Source organism: Plasmodium fragile, assembly GCF_000956335.1.
Source record: "Plasmodium fragile strain nilgiri unplaced genomic scaffold supercont1.29, whole genome shotgun sequence".
Taxonomy (NCBI): Eukaryota; Apicomplexa; class Aconoidasida; order Haemosporida; family Plasmodiidae; genus Plasmodium; species Plasmodium fragile.
Genome location: NW_012192609.1, coordinates 160,312 through 186,476, shown reverse-complemented (window position 1 = coordinate 186,476; position 26,165 = coordinate 160,312). Strand labels below are relative to the sequence as shown.

Genomic DNA, 26,165 nt, shown 5'->3' with positions numbered 1-26,165 from the left:
AAAAAAAAAAAAAAAACACATAAACATGTAAACATAAACAATAATATGCATACGTATGTGTGACCGCGATCCGGCATGGAGTAGCGGCTGCCACCCCATTACCGCTTCTTGAACCTGCTCTTCGGAGTCATTTTCTCCCCTATAATGAAGGACGAATTCTGAAGAGGCAAACAAATGTCACACACAAATATGTAAGAAGATGCCCCCACCATGATTGCATAGCCGTTGTATGCACGCAGTACGAATGCAGGATATGACCCCAAAGGTTCTTTCATTTGAGCACGCCATCACCGCACACAGGACATACATGAAACTGACTGCAGCGCGATGTGCCGAAAGCCCTGGTCACATTTTCGCCTTACCGTCATTCCAGAATCTTGAGAGAATTTGGCCGCTACTTGCTTGTGGAAGGATAAATCGTTGATCTGCAAAGAGGGGGGCCGCCAAAGTGGGAACATATTAATATACAAAATGTAGAAACGCACCAACACACTTGGGACGCGCATGAGGGGGAGTCCACTCAACCCACACACATACACACATACGTGTGCCGCCCTAACTGCATACCTGCTGGTTTAGCTGGCGTATAAGTAGCTGCTTCTCCTGTATTATTTTTTTCTTCTCCTCGGCCATAGCCTCCTGGTTATGAATTTCTTGCTTCTGATCTTTACACAATTTTGCGTTTACAATTTCGACGTTCCTGAGCTGCTGCAGCAGTTCCGCATTTGTTTTGTCCTTCTCGTGAAGCAGGCTAATTTTTTTTTGAATTTGGACTTTCAACTGTTTGTTTCTTTCTTGTGCCGTTTTTAACTCATTCAAACATTTGCTCGCTTCCCTGGAGTTGTCCTTGTTCGCATTTTCATAATTTATTTTCAAGTCATAAATACAGGACATGAAATGGTCTCGCTGACTTTCCAACAACGCACTTAACAATTGATTAAATTCGTAAATGTACATGATGATATTTTTTTTGTCTATGATTTCTCCTTTTCCATTGATGTTTATATTTGTTGAGTAAATTTTTTTCAAATTTTTTTTTCCACTTTTTAAATTTATTAATTTTCTTATATACAAGTTGCTGCTGTAATCGAACACTGAATTTTTGGAAATGTCGAAGAAGTAGTTGTGCATGGTTTCGCAAAAATGTTCTTTTGCGTGGTCCTTGAGTTTTTTCTTTGTTCTTTTCTCAAGGGAATTCTTGTGGATTTTCATGGTTCTCGTAAAGATGTCGTACTTGTTGATGGAGCCCCTTGCGCGCTCGGCTCGTCCGCTATTTTCACGCGCCCCAGGTCGTCTATTTCTAACTCCACTTATTCTACCCCCCTTATGGCGATTCTTTTCATGTCTAGCGTTTACCTGGTTGGTTTTCCCTGCGCCCATTTTGTTTTCACCTTTTATATGCCTCCACCAGCGTTTGGTACCTTTTCCTTTCTTACTGTCTAACCTCACCATTTTTCTAAATCGGAAAAAAAAACTGAGCAAACGATGCCTCGCCAAGTGCCCCCTATGTCTCCCACACGTAGTGTGGTCTGTAGAGAAGTCCAGCCTTTCGACGACATTTTTTTTTCCGGCACACATGTGTATCTCAGAATTAGCATCCTTACGGCTTTCACTACTTATTTGCAAATGGGCGTGGATTACATCATTTTTTGTTGAACTAGCGAGGGCTTCATTAATTTTATTTACATTTTCTGCTTCACTTGGCGTTACCTCACTCGACACTGTGAAATGGTTTGATACTACCTCCCTGTTGATACTTGCACAGTTTTCGTTGACATTGGAAAGGGTACTTTCCCCCCCTAGGACGCACATGTGTCCATTTTGCTCGCCTTCAAAAATGGCACTACATATGCGTTCATTCGTATTAGTTCTTTTGATTTCCACCTCTATGGACTGGGCACAAACCCCCTGATGATCTATACTTGCCGGTACAAACGAAGGCACAACAATGTAGTTTCCCTTCTTTATAAAAAAATTTACCATTCGAAAAAAGGTGTACTTAATATATGCAATCAATTTTTTTTTTTTTCTGAGGAGTTTTTTTTTTTCATTTATCTTTAGCTCCTTGAGTTTGTTCAAGCGATCATAATTTACAGAACATCCAATAAAGCCACAAAATAAACAAATTTTTGCATTTTGGTTTTTTTCACATACATCACAATTAGCTATCTGATAATTGTACTGTTTATATCGGCAGATGGGACAAGATGTGAAACAACATTTTTTAAGACAACTGGAATGGAATATGTGACCGCATAGGATGTTAATGCAAACGTTATTAAAAATTGTTTTCCTTTCACTTTTTTTTTTTTTTTTCTTCACTTGATTGTTATACTTTTTTTGTATATTATGGATAAAGGAGATAACGGATAAGTAGTAGCTCTTCCGGTCCTCAGCGGTGTAACTACTCAACGTCTTAACGCAATAATACTGGCGCTTCTTCCTTTGCGTTCCCAACGTTGTCGTTTCATACACACGCACGCTCCTCCGTGTATTGCTGCGTGAACTGCTATTGCTCCGACTTATTTTTCCGCTTGGCTCATGCTGCCTGTAATACGTTTCGCCAAAAATGGCAGTGCTGGTGTTAGCAGCGGGAACCACAACAGCGCATTCAGCGACATTGCTATCGCAAATGCCATCGCCTTTTTCACTGTCCTGGTTCGGTGAGGATAGGTCCTTTACCTTGGTTTCCCTCCTTTTTTGCGTTCCAATGTTTAAATTAAAAATGTGCGATACTACCTTACTGAGGCTGTCCGAGTACAGCGGCTCTAGGCAAACTGCACAGGAGAGCTGTAATTTGTTTTGCGAAATAAGGTAAAGGGCGTTGATAAATCTGCTTCTGCGCGACGGTGGGATGTTCTTCTCATGTGTGTGCGGCAAGCTATGCTCTTCCTTCTGGTTCCCCTTCCCGTTAGTCTTCCCATCCGCATGGCCCACTCCCCCCTCCTCGTAAAACGTCTTCACGCGTACCATCCGTTGCGTGTTCTTCTTTATCCTGGACGTGGCATTCATGGTGATGTCCTTCACGATGTAAACTTTTAATCTTTTCTTTTTTTTCATATTAAAAATACTAATCCTCTTCACCTTTTTCATAATTTTCTTTGCATACACATCGAACGTTAGAAAGTAGATCATGTACTCTTCATTGTTTTTTTTGTTTAAAACTTTTAAAAAAAATATGAAATTGTCAAAGGGGTGTAGGAGCTCAAGGAACTCCGAGGGGGATAAACAGTTGGACACGTTGACACAAAGCAGAACCGATATGGCCATTTCACCTGGGGTGTAACGTTCCTCGCTTAGCGTCCTCTCGATATTGTAACTGTCATGGCTCCCATTAACACTGTGGTTCTGGCTGCCGCGGGGACTGTTGCGAACGTTGCTGCGGAGGCTGCTGTTCGTTCCGCTACCAGTGGCAGAGTTACTACTGTTCTCCCTATACAGATGGTAGCCCTTGAAGCAGCGGATGTAGCCCGTGATGGACTGAATTTTGGTGTTCCCGCAGTTATAATTGAATATATAGTACCTCCGCTTTTTCTTCGATATGGTTCCTCCTTCAGTTCTCATGGCACACAAGTCACTCACCACTTGGTAATGCTTAGTTCTGATTTTAAATTTTTTGTTTTTTTTTTTTTTAATTTTTCTTTTTAGTCTTAAAAAAAGGTGTCCCCTCATTAGCATATCGTAAAAGTTGTAGTTTTCTTTTTCGGTAGGGGTGTACCTGGGGCGCACATTACATTTGTCAATGGAGTTATGATTACCATTTTTGTTATTCGGAGCATTTGCCGCTTCACCTCGCACTATGAGCTGCTGTGGTCCCCTCCTCTGTCCATCTCTCTTGATGGAGTAGTTACTACTAAAGTTGTGTCTGTCTCTGTGCACACTTGACAGCACATTATCATCGTTAAATTTTTTTTTTAATTTTTCGATTTCTTTATTTAGGTCCCTTAAAAATTCATTTTGGTTATCTCCCTTTTCTGCAAGCAAGGAGTACATAGCATCTACGTCGATGTTGGGAAAGAGGCTGCTCATTTGTTCTTCCGCGCCTTGTTCACCACTCGGCATAAGAAAATCGTCCACATCGTCATGTGCAGACTTGAATTTGGCACTTTCGCTTGCTCCTTCGTTGGAAATATTCGTCACAGGCGCGTTTTTCTTTTTCTTTCTCTTTGTGCCCTTCGCATTGTCCATCGCCTTGTTGGTCACCCCATCGGGGGTGTTCCCCTTTTTGTCTTCCTCTCTATCTGCTTCATCCCTACTGGTAGGACTTTGGCCCTTTTGCGCAGTTTGCCCAGTAGGTGTAATGTCACCCGTCTCTTCTCCCGCCTTATGAGTGTCGCTAACTTGAACATTTAGAGGGACAGGGTTATCCTCATTCGGATCATTTATGTTGAGTCCCCTTCTTCCATCTGCTTCCTTCTCCTCATTCAAATCATCGTCATGGTTGCCACATACATTAGATGAGGAATTATTTCCCTTTTTTCTCCCTTTGCATTTTTTCTTCTTTTGATTCTTTTTGTCCATTTGGAAAGCACAAAGAACATAACAAAGGGGCGGAGCAGCGGTGTAACGGAAAAAACCAATGAAAAGAATGAAAGAGGGAGGGGGAAGAAAAAAGAAAAAGAGGGAGATTCAAAAGGAGCAGAATGCATGCATCATAAAGAGGGAAGAAGAAAGGATACAAAGCGGAAAAGAAGGATAACATCAGGAAGAAGGAGGAGCTTCACTAGCGCTGCAAGTAAGCAAATATAAAAGAACTACAGTTACCAGACCTGCTATACATGCGCATGATGCGATTCGGTACATTTTGCAAAAGCATATAATAGATGTGCTATTTTATCTGTACGTGCAAATCCCCGTTCGGCGTCATTTAAGCATCTACGTATGTAAGTGAAGAATGATTGTTCTCCAATCAGGGCGACGACTGCTCCTGAGTGGTGAATAACGACCGGTTCGTGGAAGGACATGGGCTACACTGCTGGGTTCGGAAGGAATGCAGGTATAGGTATATGTTATGCGAATTATTGCGTTCCCGTTTTTTGTAAAAACCGCAAGAGGCTGCACCTGCTCATGGCGCATATAAGGTCGAAACAGAATTGACAAGTGAATCATCTGAGCCGATAAGCAGCAACATGTTATCATTTCCGCGACTAAGAAAAGATTCCCTGTGTTTCATAGAAAGGGAGGGGTTTTCACTTGCACGATATTCTGTGTGAACCAAACAGTTATATTTGGACGTACAAAATGGTATAGCAAAAAAATAAAATAATCAAAAAAATAAAGAAAAAAAAAAGAGCAAGTACGTCCAGAGAGAATTTACTTAAAAGGTGAAAATTGTCCCTACGTACAAAATGAACAGGCTTCTTAAAAAGTTAAGCGGAAATTCATTAGGGGAAAGCATATCCATTGCGTTCATTTAGCTTTTACTTGCCCTTTTGTTCCTCATGTTTTGTCACCTTTTGACACATTTTTTAATTTCATTTCCCACAGGCGCGAATTAAACACACCGCCCAACATTGACCGAGTTATAATACAAATTGCACATACAAAAAAAAAAAAAAAAATCACAAATGTTATAAGCACAAAGGTAGAAAAAAAAAAAAAAAAAAAACATTTTAAATGTAACTCAAAGGATGAGTAATTGTAAACACGTCTCTCCAATGTGATGAAGAAAGCATGTCTAGTTTTATCGGCTCCTACGCATTTTTAAGCTGGTGACATAAAAATGTTTAACCACTTGCTGATCGAATGAAAGTTAACAATAGGCGCATGTCCGAGAAAATGCAAAAAAATAAATAAATAAATGTTTGGGAAGTAATTCTCGAGGTACTGCAGTTTTACCGGGGCGAAATGAACCGCGTGAAATGTAGCAGTAGCGTTTGTGCAACTCCGCAATGGGTCTATATCTCGCTCTGCGCGTACGCCGATCGGGCAAATCCACTCCAAGGTGATACCCACTTGAGGGGGACCACCTTCCCATCACATAACTTCGCTTAGCTGCGCACACCTCACAAACCCCTCAACTTAAGCTTCAGGTCGTCATATATCTGCATCAAAAACTGCTTGACGTTGTCCAGGCGCAGCTCCGTGTTATCCGTGTACATCATCTGCAGCTTGGTGGGTATGGTGGCGTGAATATCCATCGCCAAGAAGGAAAAGTACTCCAAATATAAAGAGGTGAAAAAATTCAGTTCCTTGTTTCGAAAATCGATGGATTTATTAACATTAAGAACGTTGACGTATTCATCAATCCTATCAGTAATTTTTTCCAAATGTCTAAATTTTTCATTTTCTTTCGTGTCTCCCATTTTTTCCGTGTATTTTATTTTCAGTTCCAATATTTTATCATACAAATTCATGATGATTTTTTTGTTCTCTTGTGTGAGTTCGAAATTGTTCAGGTGTTTATTATTGTCGACAAAAAGCTCCGCATTTACAAGGAAGTCCGTACTGGTGACATTATAGCTGTTTATTTTAAATCTGTACAAATTTAGCACTGATATTTCTCCACTCTTATCCAGGAGGGACAAATCTAGTGGGTGTGCCATAATACCTATCGGAAACATATTATGGCTTATGGCAGCTTCGTTTGGATTCTTCCCTTTATTATCCACGAAAATCATAGCAACACAGACATTTCTGTTTGTTTTAATTTTTTTCAAAAATTGAACTTTCTCAATTTCGGAAAATTTAATTACTGTCCTTTCCCCTGGGAGCAGATTTGACTGTTCTGTTATTTTCGACACGAAAACGGATAGGTCAAGATTTTTCTTTTCTTTCCACACGAGCAGGAAATTGAAAATGTTCAAAACGTGATTATTGTCATACACCTTTTTTAGGTACTTTACTTCATGCTCCTCCAACGTTTTTTCTGTGTCAAAAAAGGAGAGGTCATTTCCGCTCAGTTTTTGGTCTATCTTATCTTTTATTATTTCTTCATTAACTACATTTATGTAGTCATTACTGTCTCGTATGATTTGCAATATCTCCTTGGTGAATCCTCCTGATGGTTTTAGCTGTGTTCCTATTATGGGCATTTTTAATTTTTTTATTACTTCATTTTTTTGGTTTTCCATTTTTTCCGAAATGATATCCTTTGATGTAAGTTTGTCGTTAAAGTCATAATCGAACACATTCGGTTTGATGTCTTCCCTGTTTATTGTTTCTGTTGGTATTTCTTTCGATGTGTCTGTTGCTTCTGCTTGTAGTGATCCGCTTCCTTCTGTTGTCCCCGCCGAATCCCTGCCCTCCTTAAGAGGTTCTCCATTCATACTTTCGTGGAGTACATTTTTTGCATACTTTTGTTTATATTTTAAAAACTTACGTTTTGACACCCCCGTTACCCCTACTCTCTTTCTACGCTTGTACGGTGTAAGAAGAACTTCATTATTTCTCGCTAGGTGGTCATTGAATGTACCCAAGAAATGGTAAAGCGAAGAGCTTTTCGTCTTTTTACTCACTGCAAGGTTCAACAGGGTGAGTACCAGAAGAACCAATTTGCTCCTCTTCAACATAATCGTTACGTTGTGCTGTGTAGGAAGTACCGCTTATTATGAGCCTTTCTCATTTGCCCCTGTATTAATTCCGTGTGCACAACTGGAGGAAAAAAACAAATACTTCCCTATTATTTGCATATGCCATACTGTGGCACGGTGTCGTGCCGTTTAGCGCAAACCTACCCGGAGTGCTGCTTTGGCGGTATGCTTATTTCTTTACACTCTCGGTCATCAGCGCGCTACAGTTTGGTTTTCCCCGTTAACCGCATCACGCATTGGGCCCAGTAATGACACAATTGGGGTTTATTTGTGGCCACTTCTGACTAATCGTTCAAAGGTTTTACTGCTCAGAATTTGTTGCGCGTCCGCCAAATTGGCGAAATGTATCTATCTCTGGATTTTTACGTGATTATCGCATAACGGGGCCGCTCACCTTTTGGAGAAAGGAAAAAAAAAAAAAAAAAAAAATTAAAAATCAGCATGATGCAGGGTGCAAGATGCAACGTGTACGAAAAACACCTGCCCGCTTCGCATGTGTGTTACCTACCAGGGCAGGCCGAAACCCCACTCCTCATAGCGGCCCTTCTCCGAGGTTACAACATATGTAGTGCGGTTACTCTAAGTTTTTTGTTGCCACCCCGTAGCAAAAATATGTACGAGCAAAGTTAGGAGAAATTAGCCAAAAAAAAGAAAAAAAGTCCTTCCGAACAAAGATGCACCATGCTACTTAGGAACATTTTTTACAACATATCACGTCGGTGTAAAGAGAATAACATTTCATACCTCACCAAAAAGGGGAAGTTTTTGTCCACAAGAAAAAGGGGGGTTGTGCTAGAGGAACGCAGAGGCATCATGGGGGAGAACCCTCCCCCCGTTGCTAATCCTCAACCGGAATACAAAAGCTACAAGGGTCATGATTTAAGTATAGTATATGAAAATGAGTTCTTCTTGGTGGTGAATAAGCCTTATGACATAAAGTTGGAGAAGGGGAAGCTCGACGATATATACCCCTCCGTGGAAACGCTTCTTCGTGAGAAGACTAACTTGGATGTGTTCAGGTGGGCACGAGCGCGGCGTCCGTTTATTTTTCCCTTTTGCATGTTTATTGCGAGTGTGGCACGTGAACAGGGCGTCTTCACATCATAACTCCGCGTGATAAATCCTATGTGATAGCATTCATGTAATAACTCCACGTGATAACTTCCCCATGAACCCCCTTTTACGCCTACAGAATTTGCGGGCAGCTGGACTACGCCACCAGCGGCCTTCTAATCATCGCCAAAGACAAGCTGAGCTGCAACATCCTGAATTATAACATAGAAAGTAAGCGCATAAGCAAAATATACCTTGCCATACTATATGGACACCTACCCCTAGGAGTTCTCCATGTAAACACACCAATAAGTAAAATCAAAAATAATTTTAAAATGAAATTATGTTACAACTACAATGATTACTATGATAATGGGAAATATTGTTACAGTTTAATTTATCCTTATAAGCAGTGCTACTTAAAAAATCAGAAGGTAACTTTGTGTGAGCTTAGGACAATTACGGGGAGGAGGCACCAGCTAAGGTTGCATGCCCTTTGTTTAGGTAGCGGCATTGTGGGAGATGAAACGTACTTTGAGGACATGCTAAGTAATAAATATAAAATTGGTTCGACTCCAAACTCGTGTGAAGAACAAACAGGTGTGCTTGGTGAGGGTGACCAGCAGGACCGGTTCCTTCAAACCACAACGAGAGAAATCTCCAAAATTGATGCCGAGCGGATGATGCTACACTGCTGGATTATCTTAAAAAATAAGGAAGGCCAAAAGAAGAAGCTTAACAAAACAGAAGATATAAACATGTTGGAAAAGAAAATATTCGATCAGGATTACATCATCTGCCCAGATGAAATAAGTAAATTTGTTAATGAAGAAGAAAGGACGTATGACCAGTGCGTCCTAAAGAACGACGATATTATAAATGATAATTTTGTTAATTACAATGTTAAGAATATAAATAAAAATATTAAAAATATTGATAGAAGGATAAGGAGAGGGAAACCTGACCCGTTGCTGGGGAGTCCTGACGCAGTGGAAAGTTTAAACGGATTGGACAGCTCACATTTGTTGAACAGGGAAGAGGTAGATAAAAATGGAAAGGGAGAAAATAATTCACAGGGGAAGGGCGCTAGTGAGAAGGGACAGCGGCATCAGTTACATAGTGTTATACCTACAGAGGAGCACACCGAGCTGCCTTTACATTCCAACAAAGTCCAAACCGTTGATGTAACGGGCACCTTTATAAATGCCCAAAAGGTAGATAAAAATGCCATTTATTTGGTGAAAAATGACACGTATGAAAATCCGAACCTGTTGTTCGACGATATTCACGACAGTGTTAATAAATATAATTGGGGCTAAATTAAAAAAAAAAAAAAAAAAACTCCCCATGGTTATGTCTTCGTCGTTATTGTCCTTACCACGAAATAGTTCGCAGCATACTATTTTATTTATTTTTTATTGTTTTGTCAACTTCGCGTGAATGCTGCACGCTTATTTCCCTGTTAACAATTTGTTCCGCTTAAATATGGGCCTTTTCAGTCGCTTTAAAAATTAGGAAGGGTTTTATCAAGTAGTGCCAATTAGGTGAGTAAACACCAAAGTGATGTTACGCGCCTACCTGTTTAGGCTTGTATATATGCATGTAGGGTGTATTACAAACAAAAAAAGGTATATAAAGCTGTATAATATACAATAGTGGGGTTAAAAAGATGTAATAATTGGTGAGGCGCATTATATATTTGCGCACACATAGAGGTCTTTCCCCTCAAGCGTAGCAAAACATTTTGTACGTTCTCATTCCCATGCACCCGAAAATTATTATTTTGAAATCATCTAGGACGGATAATCCCTCGTGGATTCTCTCTCTATCGTGCTGCACATGTATATCGTTAGGGATTGCACACAAGTCTTCGCTTTCCAATTTAGTTGGCACGGCCTTGTGCCTCCTTTTCGCCAAAGTCGTGTCAGCGGTCTCGTCACTTGAGCACGTCGTTTGTTCGTTTATGCTGCACTCTGAGTAGGTATCGTTAAAGCTCCTGTACTTCATCTTTGAGGTCACTCTGGAAAACTCGGGCTGCCCAGGGGGTTCGTTCAGTCAAGACGCGGGAGCGCACACGCATATGTGAATATGTGTACACATATATGTGTTTCTTTTTCCTTCTTACCTCTTTTATGGGGACTGTTTGCAACTGTTCATGCAATTTGCAAGTTATCCTCCTTATAGAAGAAAAAGGAGGACGACGGGTGGCTCATCAACGCGTTTCTTTAATTTTTCCTTAGGTAGATGTGCACATGTGTATATATATGCATATACACTCATATATACATATATATATACATGTGTTATTTTATTTTTTTCTTTAATTCGCTAATGCTGTTGTTATGGCACCCTTTTCATGCATTTGTAATTCCATTTCGTTCGTGAACCACAAAAATAGGTGCCAAATTTGTTCCCCCCACAATTGGTAGACACAGGAAAGTAACTCAAATAGGTCTAAAAAAAATGGTGCAAAGAGGCAGCCGTCCTGATGAGAATTTCTTCCCCGCTTCGTCCTGCACAGTAATTTAAGTATAGATATATATATATATTTTTTTGAATGCATGCGCAGAAAAACCAGATCAACATTCGCTTCAATTCTGCCCTGACTTTTTGCCCTCATCAATACCTGTTTGGGTAAACATTCCATTGTGGTAAAATGTTTTTTTTTTTTTGCTTTGCAATTTTAAAGGACAACAGTGGGATGTGTGATAAGTTGTAAAATTCGTCCAATGAGGAAAAAACACATTTACAAAATTTGCCACAGCTTTGTTAATCGAAAAGAAGGGATCCGAAAATACATCTCGCGTTGACAAATTTGGTTGACAAAAATAAAAAAAAAAAAAAAAAAAAAAAAAAAAACAAACAAACAAATAATAAGCCAATTGACACAGGCACGTTTTGTCTACTCCTTTGGGCGCTTCAGATGCACCACGGCCGGACAAAACGGAGGAAAGAATCACACGTAAAAGGATTAATGCTGGATGAAAAGGAAACAACAATTGTGCGGAATCTCTTTTTTTTTTCCTGTTTCTGGGGAAGATCCCTAATGGAGGCACACTCATTCGATTCAGTTCACCAATAAGGCAAACATTCTTTTCCTCGGCACAGAGCTTGTCACTATACAGGTAAGCGTCGTCTTAGGAGCCATTTTTGTGGCTTCAGGAAAAGGAGGCAAATGTGCACATAAGTATAAATACACACACGCACATACGTAGGCCACGACAATGGCCCTCAAAAGGAACGAACTGGCGGCTGCAAAGAACGAGTGAACAATATAAATATTTTGACCCTCTACACATGCACGCAAAATGTGGTGCGGAACAATTCGTCGGCTCGCTTTATCAACTTGTAAAATTACCCTATGATCGCGGCGTCGCAGTGAAACGGTAGTAATTAAAAAAAAAAAAAAAATCGTCAAAGTGCTGTCACAATATAACACTTCACAATGGGTGAAATTCATTTTTTTATATAATATCCCTTGTGGTGAGGAGAGAGTTGGCAGGAAAAACGGTGTTTTCTGTTCAAAAGTGCGTGATACGTACACTTAGGTATGAATTCTTTTGGGTAGGTTGAGTTCCCCCATAGGCCTGCCTCTAACCCGATGTGCTACAGTTGCAAATGTAGCTGGCTACTAATTTGCGTGTAAAATAAAAGGTCATATAATGGGATGCTCAGAATTGCTTACCAGGATAATTGACTCCACGATCATTTAGCTGTTCCACTCGCCCTTTTTTATCCACCCATTTTTTTTTTTTTTTACACGTTACACTGTATATGTGCAACATAGGCCGACGCTTATTCATAACCGTGTGTAAATATACTCACCTTGTGAAAGCAACTTACAGGGCATGAACCATGTCAGCCTTCGAAGAACTGGGCCTGCACGGCAATTTGTGCGAACTGCTAGAAAAAAACGGAATAGATTTACCAACCGCTATTCAGCAGGAGTCCATTCCTCTCATTTTAGGAGGGGGAGATGTATGTGCATCAGCTGAGACGGGGACAGGAAAAACGCTAAGTTTCATTGTCTCCTCTTTGCAAATAGTGCACGAATTGTTTAGAAATATAGGAACGTACGAGTCGAGCAATTCTAGCGTAGCTGTATGTGGCAGTACCAAGAGAGACAATGATAACGTTGAAATATCCAGTGAAGTGAAAAAAGAGGGTCTACTCCTCTTAAAAGTCATAAGCGGCAACAGTTCGAGAGTCACCCTGAACAATGCACTTCGAGAATGCATATGCAATGGTGAGTACTCTAGCCCATTCGAAGAAGTCAAAGTGGGCTGCGAAATAAGGAGTGGAATGTACGCTTACGAAATTGAAGTGTTGGGAAGGTCCTTCCTGAATGTGGGATTCTGCCCCTCAGTGAAAGAAACACTAAAATATAACTACACCTACTGCAGTAATGGAAGCAAGTACACTAATGGAAGGGGAGAAAATTATGGGGACGTCTTTTCAACGGGTGATTTAATAACTTGCTTGATAAATAAAAACACAAACGTAATTGCTTTTAAAAAAAATGGGAAATTTTTAGGAAATGCTTTTAAAATATTTTACAAGTATAATGATCTGCCTTTTTTCCCCTATATATGTGGGAAATACTTTCATGTGAAGTTCCATTTTTCAAATTTGAAGTACGCGGATGCGTCCTACGCAGAGTTGAATGATGTTATGTGCTCAGCTCAGGAGGACAACTCCTGTACAAGGAAAGTATACTACGGTGGACACATCGGGGGGGTTCAAACCGCATCGCAGTTCGAGAGCAAGCAGATGCAAGGTAGTGGCCCTGCTGCTGCTAAGAGCGTTTTGGGAAGCGGAAAGGTGGACGCAGCGAATAAGACAAAGCTGTACTGCATCGTTCTCTGCCCTACTAGAGACCTAGCCATGCAGACCTACAACAATTACCTGAGTTATGCGGAGAGTTTCGGCAGCTCCTCCATAAACATAGGACTGCTAGTAGGAGGGGAACAGCCTAACAAGGACAAACGAAATCAGCAGCAGTACAGCAACATCCTTGTGTGTACTTGCTTCAAACTTATGGAATGTATAAAGAGAAACACAATAAGTTTGAACGATATAAGACTGCTAATTTTGGATGAAGCGGATGAGCTTATCAATAATGATGAGAAGTCCGTTTTGCAAATTAAGGAAACAAGTATGAAGCATAGTCAGCATATACAAACATGCTTCTACTCAGCCACTTTACAGGACCAAAACGTAAAGGATTGCATTAACAAAATTACGAACAAACCCATTTTCGTAGATTTGAAGTATGGGAAAAATAGCATCCCCTCACACATATATGTTTGCGTCTACTACGTTAACAATAAAAATGCGAATTTGTGCTACTCAGATGCAAATAAGAAGGGAAAAATGTATGATGATATAATTTATAACGACAAGCTGCACGCAATGAACTACGACATGATTTATGAATATACAGACAAAGTACATTTACTGAATTGCTCAAAAAATGAAAAGGAGAAAATTTCCCTGGATATTAAAATTAACAAATTGAAAAAATTAATTCACATAATTAATGTTTTTAATATGCAAAATGGAATAATTTTTTGTCGAACAAATTTAGATTGCGATAATGTGTACAATTTTTTAAATCACCTTGGAGATGGAAAAGCTTACAAAGGCACAGTGGAAACCATGAAGGAAAATAAATACTCCTGTGTTATTTTGAAGGGAAAAATGTCCAACATGGAAAGGAAAAATAACCTTGATGCATTTAAAAAGGGAGAGGTGCGCTTTTTAATATGTACAGATGTTGCTGCCAGAGGTATTGATATACAAAATTTAAGATACTTAATAATTATGACTCTGTCTGATAATATAAATTCATTTTTTCACAAAATTGGGAGAGTAGGTAGAGATGGAAAAAACAGCTTATGTATTGTTTTAAGTGCAGAATGTGAGGAAGAAAAAGTGTGGTTTCATACATGTCCTAGTAGGGGCGTCAATTGCTACAACAGAAATTTGAAAGACAACAAAGGGTGCACAGTCTACATTAAGGAAGCTGATTATATTAACACCATCAACAACATGCTGGAAACGCCTATGCACGTACTTGATTGTAAGTACTACTATGCAGAGAATGTGGTGGACCCTCTAAACTACCTCACAAATAACCCCGTTTCGAACAAAAGCCGCAGAAACAAAAGTCAGAGCGGCAACACCATTTTCGCGGAGCCTCTCCATACCGACGTGATAGGGTGCTTTGGCTCAAGTATTGAAAATATCAAAAAGTTGCAGAGCGACATCTGCTGCAGGTACTACGAGTCGGCCAAATTTACTTTGTGAGGGGAATGGCAGATGTGTTGGTCTGGTCTCCCCCGCTGTGTAGACATACTACTTGCGTATTTACTCGTTCGCCGCAGGCATAGGGGTGTAACGGGGAGGGAGATAAGGGTCAACGTCAGGTCAACGTGAGGTTACCGACAGTACTGTTCTCGTGTAGCCCCTTTGCTCTATCTGCACACGTAGAACCGGGGGAGCTTAAACATGTGCAGTTAGAAGGGACACTTTAGGTGAGAATTAACAAGTGCCACGCAATTATTGCCAAACTGTTCGTGGGTTAAAACTTTTGTTGATTGTTAAGCTTGACCAGGGGTGGACCCATGAGTGAGCAGGAATATTCTGCAGGGCGCGCCCTTTGTTTTCCCCGTTGTGCTCTTCAATTTCTCCTGCCACGGCAGCATTGCCTCATAGATTTACGCACCTACACGTTGGTACATTACATGACCAAAATGGCCCTTTCTTGTATAAAAGGTACTTTGCGCAATTCTGCATTTTATGTTTATGACTCTTCATCTGCCCCGTGGCTGGAACTCACAAACGTGGATGCCAGGAGGGAGGCACAGCAATTGTTTCCCAAAAGTGTGTAAGTACGCACGTAAGTTCATATGTAATTTTTTTTTTTTTTTGTGGGGGTCCTTTTTCTCACCTCGCAAAGTGCTCTATTTATATTTCCTCCATATTTTTTCCCCTTTTCTGCTGGACCCGCCTACACAAAATATGTTTAATCAATTTTACAATTTTGAAATGTGTGTTTCGTTTCACCTTGGGAAAATGAAAAAAAAAAATTGGCCAACCAGCAGCATGTGAGGTGATGTCAAAAAGGGGCATTTACACATTTGAGTTTCCATTTTTCGGGCCACTTTGGAAAACATTTAGCACATTCCATGTGAGTGTTATTAAAGCACGTTATGTGTGATATTACTGTTATGGGGGCTGCAGCTGGTGAGGAGTCATAAGGTGCATCTTTCCTTTACCTCCATTAGGGAAGAAAAGCATAATTATACCTGTGCCAGAATGAATGTGTTGGTAAACTCAAGGGGAGGTATAAAGAGCCTCCCGCAAGTTAGAGCCACAATCAGCCGCTACAGAGGGAAGCTTCTAAAATTCCAGCAGCAGGCACAAATCTCATTATTCAACAGTGAACAGAAAAAGCTAGCCGAAAATGACGTCACGGGTAGTGGCAACACGGGCTTTATTCAGCTGTATCACGATTTGGTAAAAACGAACAAAATTGAAAGGGATCCCTTTCAGTACAAATTTGTTCTGATTCTACAGGTATGAATAGAGATGGGTGGAATCGTAGGGTTGCAGCTACCCACGTGTCTGTGGGTGTAAGGAGTGTGGTATTTACTCTTATGCGCAGTTAGCACAACACCCACATACAATTGTTCCACACGGTATTTCCAACTGCTCCATGGGCATAGTGAACTCACTACGACGTGTCCACTTCTTAACACAAACACGTGCAGGCCCTGGAGAATAACCTAAATGGCCTTTACGACAATGTTGAGAAAAAGCTCGCTAGGGGGGAAGTTCCAAGGAAAAAGTTCTTTAGCTCATTTTTCGGGATGAAGAAAAAGGCACAAGGGAGGAGTGAAGAAGGGAGCAGCAAACTCGCAAAGGAAGCAGAAACTACACAAGTGGAAGATGAAGAAGCGCTGGAGAATTACCAAAACGACGACAATTTCTTCATCTATGAGGATGGAAAAAATACAAAGGAGAAGGGAACAAGACTAAATTATAACAGTATAGAGAGTGAGGAGTATTACCTCCAAGACATATACTCTTTAGTTGATGAGGACAACATTAAGTACATCAGAGGACTGTATGTGTACGGGAGTGTAGGGAGAGGGAAGACCTATTTCTTGAACCTACTATTTGACAGAATCAAATTAGGGAAGCTAAAAATTCATTATCATAATTTCATGCAAGAAATACACAAAAGTTTTCACGAAGAAAAAATGAAAAATTCAGAAGATGCGATTAAAAGTATCTCCATAAAAATGAGTAAAAAATATAAATTAATTTTTATTGACGAATTTCAGGTGGTACACATAACCGACGCAATGGTGATTAATTCTCTCTTTAATCATTTGTTCTATCAAGGCACGGTTTTGTTGTGTTCTTCCAATAGGAACCCTAAGTATTTGTATCACAATGGGCTGAATAGGGAACGATTCATTCCCTTCATAAAGCTACTGTACAAATTTAATTACATTTTCGAAATTGACAACTATCACGATTTTAGACTTCGAAATAACAACGTGGATAATCATATTTATAGCATACCAACAAAAAAATTTGAAGAAATTAAAAAAATGTGTAATGATATGTATTGCCAAGTGAGCAAAAAGGATATCAATCACGTTAGACAGGTAGAGAAATATTCTAAAGAAATCGCCGTCTCTGAATTCAAAACTTGTGTCATTCCATACAGCTTATATAAGTATGCCATATTTTCCTTCAATGAAATATGCGGGAAGAATATCAGCATAGACGAATTCAATGCTATATCGAATGAGAGTCACACATTATTTATTTATGACATTGAGAAAATGAATGAAGAAAGTAAAGGAAATGAAATGAGAAGATTTATTTTGCTCATAGATATTCTCTACGAAAAAAACACAAAAGTTTTCTTTTTTAGTGATGTGCCCATTTTTCAAATTTTCCAAATACCTTCCATTATCTCGCATTTCCACACCCTCATGGAAAGAATGAAAAAAAAATATAACAGCTTTAACAGCTTCAAAGATGATTCCAGTGTGCATCTCAAGTCGGGGTGTTTCAACAGGGAATTATTTACAAAAATGGTCTCTCAATTTCACATGGACCAAGAGTAAGTTTTTTTTTTTTTTTTTTTTTTTTTTCGCGTTTTACATTTTAATATGTTTCATTGTATGGTGCGCAGACCGATGTATCACAATTGTCCACAACACATTACCACCGATGTGCATTCCTCCTTCTCCCCTTTGCAGAATCGGCATTAAATTGTTCGACGCCATAAATTTTAACATCAATAAGGAGTACATTCCCATGGAATATTTAAGGTGTGCATTTTTACATCGCCATGTGAGAGCAGCAAACCGGAGCATTACCAATAGCAATAAAGTGCGCCCCCCAAATGTGCGCATCTACATGTCATTCCCGAAACAGTTCGGTGGTTGCTCATTTTGTACGTGTTTCACGCCTCCCCGCGTTTGATGCAGAAACGTCTTGGCCTTCCACATCACCAATTACGAGGTTGACGTGAAGAAGCACCTGAAATATTTGGAGGATAAGGATGTAAAACAGGAGCCAATCCCCTACTTGCTATTCGAGTAATCCAAACGAGTTTCTCCGCGGAGGATCCTCTCCGTCGCACAAGTGTAAAGAAGCATGTCTCCACTGATACCTTTCTACTCTTGTGATGATCTGTATGTACATTGTCACGGTGACAATTTCCCTTTGCAGCGAAAATGAGATTGACACCAATCAGGAAAATGCGTTTGCCTCAATGAGGACTCTATCTCGGTATATGTTCATAAAATAAGTGCCATCGCGTCCGCAATTGGCTAATTTTGTCTAACCCTAAGCAATTCACAATGGAGGAGCATTGTCTGGGTTTCAGAGGAAATTCACACTACCCACACATTCCTGCTTTTTTGTATATCTCACATGTTTTTTTTTTTTTTTTCCCTCTCGCAGAATGAAGCACATGGGCACCGTGTCCTACCTGGAGAAGCACAAGAAAATATACGAGAGCAATGCGTAAAACAAAAAACGTACAAGAAGAAGCGCACATTTTAGCAAGTGTTTTACATGTGTAGTGGGCCCGCGGCAGTTACGCAATTACCGATATGTGTTTTACATGAGCTTTGAAGGAAGCCAAAAGGATGTTCATTTTTTGTTTTTCGTTTTGTCTGCATAGCCGCTTAATTGGGGGCAAGTGTTTCCGTAAATTATGCGTCAATTTTTTGGACAAGGTGATGCTTTTTTTTTTTTTTTTTTTTTTTTTTTTTTTTTTTTAAGGCGCCCCGTGCGCATAGCAAACCCGCTTTAATAACACATTTGCCATTTAAGAGGAAGCAGTTATCTTATCACCCCTATAAGTGCGTATTCTCAGCGCGACTTCCCCCCTATAGGAATCCCCCCCGTTCGGCAAAAACTACACAATGGTGAAATGTTGAGGGCTATAACATCAAATTGGTGTAGCAGCTACTTTTTTTCTTTTTTATTTTTTGTCTGCTTGGTGTTTTTCGCCTCTTCTTCGCGTTTGTGCTCCCTGTCTGCTCCATTTTTGCCGACGTTTTCTCCCACGCACTGGAAGGCAAACTGAAGGGCAGATAAAAAACGGGCATTGAAAAGTAAAGAAAAGTACAGTGCATGCTGCGAAGGCGTGTTCAGTGAGCAGGTGCACATTTTGTCCACCTTACGTTCCATGTGTCGTCTTGAATTAGGACTGTTGGGTCATTCACAAGGGGCGTTACCATATCCGCGTTTGTAGTGCCTGCAGTGGAGGATCACACATGAACTGCTAGGAAGTTCTTCCCCGTAGGGCAAAATGAGCACGGTAAAAAGTATCATCCAATCGAGCATCCGTTTCGAGCTGTTCTATCGTAAAAGTACAGCACTCATCATGTGGTGAATTCATTTTTTTTATTTCATATTATCTTATTTTTTGTACATTTCACATGATTAGAGAAAGCGCACGAAGGAGAATTCAAAAAGCTCCAAAAAAAAAGAAGGTAGAAGAGAGCAACACGGACCAGGTAAAATCGGAAATAAAGAAATCCATTATGTTGTTAAGCTAGACTCGGATGAAGAAAATAACAACAAGAACAGCACAAATAAGAACAAGTACAAAAATGCAAAGAAAAAAAATAATAAAAGACGAAGCTTATCAGTACTGGTCCCCAATTACAAAAAAGACATAGTAAATAATATCAAACTGGCTGACAAACTGTACAGGTTAACAGCAAATAAAAGCTCAGATGAATCGGAAGAAGAAAATCGCATGAGGAGGAAAAACTCAACAAAGGACAAGAAAAATGATTCGAAAAATAAGAAGAACAAACATAGGAGAAGCCTAACCTGTGGAAGTTACCACTCGAATAGTGAGCATAGTGTGGACAGCGCCCCAAATAATAAAAAGGTTGATATAAACATTAATGAAGTCCAGACGAAGTATAAAAATAAGAACATAAAAATAATATACGACGATGGGTACTCGAAGAGAATCGTCGTCCGGGGGGACAAAAGGAAGGCAGCGAGGAGTGACGGGGAGGACGAGTATGAAGACGAAAGCGATAGCGATGGGCATAGTGATTACGAAAGCGATGAACACAGTGATGAACGAAGTGATAGCCAAAGCGACGGTGGAAGCCAATCGGAGGATCAGTTGAACGGCTACAATCGACGTGCGCACACAAACAAACGCAGTGGAAGGGGAAAACACAAGGAAGGAAGCAAACCCATCAAGAGGAAGAAGAAAAAATGCGCCAAACAACAGTCCACGACTCTGAGTGACAGTTATTGCGAGGAAAAGAGGAAAAAATATATCCAAAAGGGGAAGAGGGAATTCTCGACTCAAAAGTTCGTAGGGGCGAGAAACAGAATGGAGAGCAGTGAGCCGATTGATAAAAATTACAGAGCAGATAAAAACTACATGCAAAGCGACAAGAAGGAATACTATCCTAACATGTATGAAGGACAAAATAGGGAAAATATAAATAAAGACAAAAACCAAAACATTTTTGAAGATGTACAAGCGTTTAATCCATGCATGGACAGAGGGAGAAAAACGATGACGTATCAAACATTAAGCACAAGGAGTGAACAAGTGAAAAACAATTTTTTCCTCAGCATTAAGGACATAGTTTTTAAGTTGCATTTGAACTTACAAAACATAAAAGAAATACTTAAAAACAAAAATGATTATATAACAAGCTTGCTAGACTCATCGTATAGAAATATTATTGAAAATGTGAAACGCAACGCAATAAAACAGGACAATTTTTATAGGATAATTTTTCACGACCTGTTTAATTTATTAAATGAATTTATCATGGTGGATGATTATACAAAGAAGTTTTTCTTTAGCATCGAGACGGAGGTTAGACAGAGGTGCTTGGAAAATATTAAGAACGAATTTTACAATTTTATCAATAGGTACTTGCCTTCGGGGGAGAGGAGAAGTGTGTACAGCCCCAGTAGGGTTGCTAACGAGTTAAATCCACAGGACATGTATAAGCGCATTATAGACATGCACGAATCTGCCAACAAGCGGAAGAACCTCTATGCTGCTTTGGCCTCGTACAACAGTGGGGTGGGGCCTACAGGAAATGAGAACCCAGGAAGCTGCTTCACCGGCGAATACCAGAGCCACGCCGGTGTGCAGAGTATGTTGCACCTGAACAGCCTACAACAGTTCGAAGGTGGGAGGAACGATATGACCAAAATGGACGGCATGGGAAATGACCTCTCACTTAAAGTAAAAAATGCAAGCATCTTCCAAAATGTAAGCGAACAGGAAGATGCTGTGGAATATTTAAAAGGAATGGTAAAAAGCGAGAAGGAGAAAAATATAAAATTGGAGTTGCAATATGATGAATTGAAACAAAAATACGATCTGTTGAAGAAGAAAAGGGAAGAAGATATCACCAAGGAAATTAATATGTCCAAAAGTAGCGCAGACGAAGAAGATAATTTTTTTAAGAAATTTTATCAGAGTCAGTCATTTATCAAATTGGAGGAAAAAAAATTGGAGGACTCATCGAAGAGGATCGTCGACGAAAATGTGAAGCTCACCAGGATGAAGGAAATGAACGAGGACAGCAAAAGGGAAATAGAGAAAGACATGTGCGACATCCAGGTGAAGAGGGGGGAAATTGAAAAGGAAAAGGGCGATATAGAAAACAAGAAAAAGGAGATCGAGCTTGCAAAAGAGGAGGTAAGCAAACAAAATAGACAATTGGAAGAACAGCAAGACATACTACATCGGAGGAAAAAGGAAATGGAGGAGGAAAGGTCCATGCTAGATAACACTAAAAGAGAGGTGGATGAACACAATGATTTGATAAAGGAAAAAAAGATGGAGCTGGATGAGCTCAACAAATTATTGAGTGAAAGGAAGAAGAGTCTGGAGGAGGCAGAAAACACACTGCGCCAGAGACAGAAGGAAGTGGACCAAACAAATTTGCTGCTAAACGAGAAGCAAAGCACCATAATGAAGTCTAACGGGACCGAGCATGGCATAAGCAACGATAATACAAATCAGCAACATGACAGCGGGGATGACCACAACAAAAGAGAAAATGAAGAGAGCAATACATTATATATGCCTCATGATAACACCAGTTATACACCCACTGGAGAGGCTATCACGGGTAAGCATGGCACACTCCATTTAGAAAATGCGTCAACACGAATTGTTGAAAAGGAAACAAGCCCGAAGGATACGAACATCGAAGGGGATGCCAGAAGAAGCAGTGTTTTGTCTTATTTAGGGAACTCGAAATTTTCTCAGAAAGAAGATTCCAGGAGGGGCAGTAACATATCGCCAATATGTGGTGGAACCCCCCAAAGTGATAAACTTGTGCTAAATGATAAGAACATGCTAATGATGAAAAATGAAATTGAGGAAAGGGAAAAGGCCCTTTTAAGTAGAGAGCAAAAGCTCAATGAGGAAAAAGAACAAATTGCCCAGGAGATGAACAAACTTGGTATCTTAAGGGATGATATTTCGAGCAAAACCGAGGCACTACATATATGGGAAGAGGAACTAAAAAAGAAAGAATTACACCTACTAGGCATGAAAAAAGAAGGAGACAATACAAAACGGGCAGGACAGCAAAATGTCTCTTCAAAGAAAACCAACTTGCTCTTCTACGAAGCAGAAGAAATGAATAATTTAGGCGAAAATTCAAAGCAGCATGTCGAGCCAGCAGATTCCGGAAATGGCTCTAATGAAGGAGTTGCAAATCATAAAACGGATGATCACGTGGGAATAACTCAACCTGAGAGCGATCACAAGGGGACCAACCAACCGCAGGACGAAGCTGAATTAAACGAATCGCTACAAAATGGGGATAGCACGCGTTTGGAAGGTATCAATTCTTCACAGGGCAAAAACATCAACGACAGCATTTTCAACCCGTGTGGAGCTTCTCCACAAGGTGACAACATAGACACAATAAAAAAGAACCTAAACAACTGTTTGGATGAAATTGCCAAGTACAAACTTTTGCTAGAAAGTAGAGACGCAGAAATTTGCTCATTAAAGACCCAACTGGGAAAGCAACAAGGTGAAGCTAACTGGAAGGGAGATGCTACACAAGAGGCGAGCAACTTGGGGGATAATTCAAAAATGGGGGATTCTCCTTGTAATACGGGTAATGTGGAGGACGAGATAAATGGGCAAAGTGGTTTTTCTGCCCTATATGGTGATTCGGGTAACATGACCATGGGTTCTTTGAAGCAGCCAATCGGGATTTCAGGCCCTGCGCCTGAGCAGAGTAAGGTATGTACCAAAAGATCGCGCAGCAGAGCGTACGAGGGAATACCGGAGCAATCCAACGTAACGCAATGGTGCAGACGAGCCACTGGGTGCAGAAGTACTAATGCCCCTAAACGTAGTTGCATCGATTGAGTTGTCTACCCTTATGTGCCAAATGCAAGGTGACGCTTAAATATGTTGGCGAAAGGGGATTAAAATAAGTAGACAACTGAGGACAAAAAGGCCATACTTATCCTGCACAAAGTGCAAACTTGGCAGCATTCGATGGGTGGCAGGACGGAGAATGCATCCCACAGCATTCTGATTTGTATTTTAAAATATAAGTGAAATCCCTAACATATATAGCCACGTTTAAAACACATTATTGGGACGCTCCCCCATATGTGCACGTATAAATGGCAAACGTGCGTGTATATGTGTGTGTGTACTTATGTGCCTACCCGCATGTGCACATTTCCTCCTTTTGCGTTGCAGCGAAACTCAGAGGGGACCGAATTAAACACTCAGAAGACGATGAAAAGTGTCATTAGCAGCGAGCTAATCACGTTATACAAAGAAATAAGCAAAATAAAGGAGGAGTACAACAGAAGCATCCTTAAAAAAAATGAGTTTATAGGGGGTCTCCTGCACAATTTGTAAGCACATGCGAGTATGTACATGCGTTAGGGGAGGTGGTACAATGCCTCTCTTTTTCCTCACTTTTTTTGTGCACCCCACCTAGTAAACATAATTGGGTCAGATGGGGCAGCTCTCATGGACCTGCTCATGTACAGTTGTCTAACGTGTGGCTGAGAGTGTATTCACGTGTTCACCCACAAACGCACAATCGAGGCGGAGATGGGGACAATATATGCGTCTTCACCTCGCGCACTTTTATTATATAAACCCGCGGCGTACACTGCGCTACTCGGAATGGCAAACGTCATTTGAAAACATAAAAAAAAATCCCTATTCTCCGCATGTGGAACCCTTTCAGTTCACAAAATGGACGAACTGCTTTCCCCATTTCATCCTTTCCTTCAGCTTTAACGAAATGAGAAACAACTACAAGTTGAAGGAGAATTTCTACCAGAAGGAATCCAGCAAATATAACGCCCTCATTAGCGACAAGGAATGCTACATAAACGAACTTAAGTAAAATCAGGGTTTCTCCTTTTCGCAGATTAGCCGCCTCTCAGGTGTTCACGCGCGCGCAAGATTGATACCCTCCTTTCTTTCCTTATTCATGTCTCTCACTCTTTTTTTTTTGTCGTAGAAATGCGTTGCAGGAAAAGAAGGCGAAGGAGGTATCCTACAAAAAGATGCTACTAAAAATGAATCAAATAAACGATGCGTACAAGTTAAAGAATAAAAGAAGTTTGTCCACCGTGGAAATGTTGAAGCAAGACATAAAGCTGCTAAATCAGGACGTGTTAAAGAAAAAAGAAATGGTAAGTTTTTTCCAATGGTGCCTATCTGTGCAAAAAAGCGTTATGCATTCGCACGCTGGTATTTACACGCACACGCGCGCGCAGGAGTAGGAAAAATGGCTTGAGTGAACTTGGCTCCGTACGGGCCATATCACTTTGTAGAATCGTCGCGTATGTGCGCAGAGTACATATGTGTGTGCGAAGAGCACACATTCGTTTTACTTTGCCCACGCGTATACGCATGCAGTAAGCATGCATCTAGGCATGTTTTATGCGCGCGAAAGGGCAAAAGGCTCCCACACCGCGCCTGCTACAAGCACTTTGCGTGCGCATATTTCCGCGCACGTCAGCATATATATGCATAGATATGTGCTTATATATACATACAAATATGCCGGTATCCAAATATACACGCGTATAATTCCCACCTACATATGCATATGTTCACCTTTTGAAGATTAAAAAATTCGAAGTAGCTCAGTGATGGTAGGAGTAAATTAAAAAAAAAAAAAAAAATCGCGCATTTTAAAAACATGCAAGGAGCGAAAATTATAATTTGAAGAGCGTGCAAGTTCTGAAGTGCAAAAAAAAAAAAAAAACCTCACCTTTTTTAACAATTTAATTTTACTTAGTACTGCTTAAATATTACTTAATTCGATTCAGTTGTATTAATTTGGTTTAATTTAATTTTATTTAATGCATATCGGTTTGATCCAGTGTAGCTTAATGCAAGCCAAATTCGGTGTAATTAAATTTGACTTCACTTCAATTCGCTTCATTTTAAGAAATTAAACCAAATTGAAGTGCCATCGAAGCGCGAGTACGGCATGCTGAGAGATTGCCAAGTTACAAGGCCAATCATGCGCCGGCCATTTTGAATTGAAACGCGGCCTTAATTTTTGCCCCCAGTCGCATAACTGTGCCCACATACGAATATGCATACATGTCCTCACGTGTACAACGTTTTAAATTGAAAATCCTCGAATTTTCAGTCCAACCCTTTTTTTTTATGCTTCGCGTTATCGCCCTACCACTCCCTAGTACACATTACACATACATACGTACATACCACGCCAATATATAGAGTCCCTTTTTCCCCCTTTAAAAAACACAAAAGGGAGAAGCAACCCGCCCTTTACCCCTTTTTAATAAATAAATAAAAAACAACAATTTTTTACTGTAAACAATGAAACAAAATTCAGTCCTAAATTTGTACTGCCCATTTTAGCATGTACAAAAGAGATAATACACACCAGGACAAAATTCCCCTTTCACATGAACATAATTATTTTCCCATTTTAAACAAAATAAAAGACTAGCTGCTCTCCTTTCCCTGTCCTTTTTTTTTTTTTTTTTTTTTTTTTTTTT

The 26,165-nt window shown here is 40.1% G+C and overlaps 7 protein-coding genes across 7 annotated transcripts; 4 read left to right on the top strand and 3 right to left on the bottom strand.

The window, feature by feature from the left end:
• Positions 1-98: 98 nt before the first annotated feature.
• Positions 99-4,521, bottom strand: AK88_02831 (uncharacterized protein; the record flags this gene model as incomplete). The annotated part of the gene is made up of 3 exons (XM_012480454.1): positions 99-158; positions 363-425; positions 568-4,521. 3 exons carry the CDS (start codon positions 4,519-4,521, stop codon positions 99-101), a joined length of 4,077 nt encoding a protein of 1,358 aa, XP_012335877.1.
• Positions 4,522-6,005: 1,484 nt separating this feature from the next.
• AK88_02830 (uncharacterized protein) lies at positions 6,006-7,511 on the bottom strand (the record flags this gene model as incomplete). The annotated part of the gene is made up of 1 exon (XM_012480453.1): positions 6,006-7,511. One exon carries the CDS (start codon positions 7,509-7,511, stop codon positions 6,006-6,008), a length of 1,506 nt encoding a protein of 501 aa, XP_012335876.1.
• A 702-nt stretch (positions 7,512-8,213) lies between these two features.
• AK88_02829 (uncharacterized protein) lies at positions 8,214-9,904 on the top strand (the record flags this gene model as incomplete). Its single annotated transcript, XM_012480452.1, has 2 exons — positions 8,214-8,551; positions 8,725-9,904. 2 exons carry the CDS (start codon positions 8,214-8,216, stop codon positions 9,902-9,904), a joined length of 1,518 nt encoding a protein of 505 aa, XP_012335875.1.
• Positions 9,905-10,310: 406 nt separating this feature from the next.
• Positions 10,311-11,232, bottom strand: AK88_02828 (uncharacterized protein; the record flags this gene model as incomplete). Its single annotated transcript, XM_012480451.1, has 2 exons — positions 10,311-10,619; positions 11,161-11,232. The coding sequence occupies 2 exons, from the start codon at positions 11,230-11,232 to the stop codon at positions 10,311-10,313; spliced, it is 381 nt and encodes a 126-aa protein (XP_012335874.1).
• A 1,208-nt stretch (positions 11,233-12,440) lies between these two features.
• Positions 12,441-14,894, top strand: AK88_02827 (uncharacterized protein; the record flags this gene model as incomplete). Its single annotated transcript, XM_012480450.1, has 1 exon — positions 12,441-14,894. One exon carries the CDS (start codon positions 12,441-12,443, stop codon positions 14,892-14,894), a length of 2,454 nt encoding a protein of 817 aa, XP_012335873.1.
• A 768-nt stretch (positions 14,895-15,662) lies between these two features.
• On the top strand, positions 15,663-18,645 carry AK88_02826 (uncharacterized protein; the record flags this gene model as incomplete). Its single annotated transcript, XM_012480449.1, has 7 exons — positions 15,663-15,694; positions 15,875-16,166; positions 16,361-17,730; positions 17,870-17,941; positions 18,101-18,211; positions 18,345-18,404; positions 18,579-18,645. The coding sequence occupies 7 exons, from the start codon at positions 15,663-15,665 to the stop codon at positions 18,643-18,645; spliced, it is 2,004 nt and encodes a 667-aa protein (XP_012335872.1).
• Positions 18,646-19,434: 789 nt separating this feature from the next.
• Positions 19,435-25,281, top strand: AK88_02825 (uncharacterized protein; the record flags this gene model as incomplete). Its single annotated transcript, XM_012480448.1, has 6 exons — positions 19,435-19,443; positions 19,573-23,391; positions 23,863-24,023; positions 24,412-24,522; positions 24,644-24,818; positions 25,255-25,281. 6 exons carry the CDS (start codon positions 19,435-19,437, stop codon positions 25,279-25,281), a joined length of 4,302 nt encoding a protein of 1,433 aa, XP_012335871.1.
• Between the last annotated feature and the right edge of the window lie 884 nt (positions 25,282-26,165).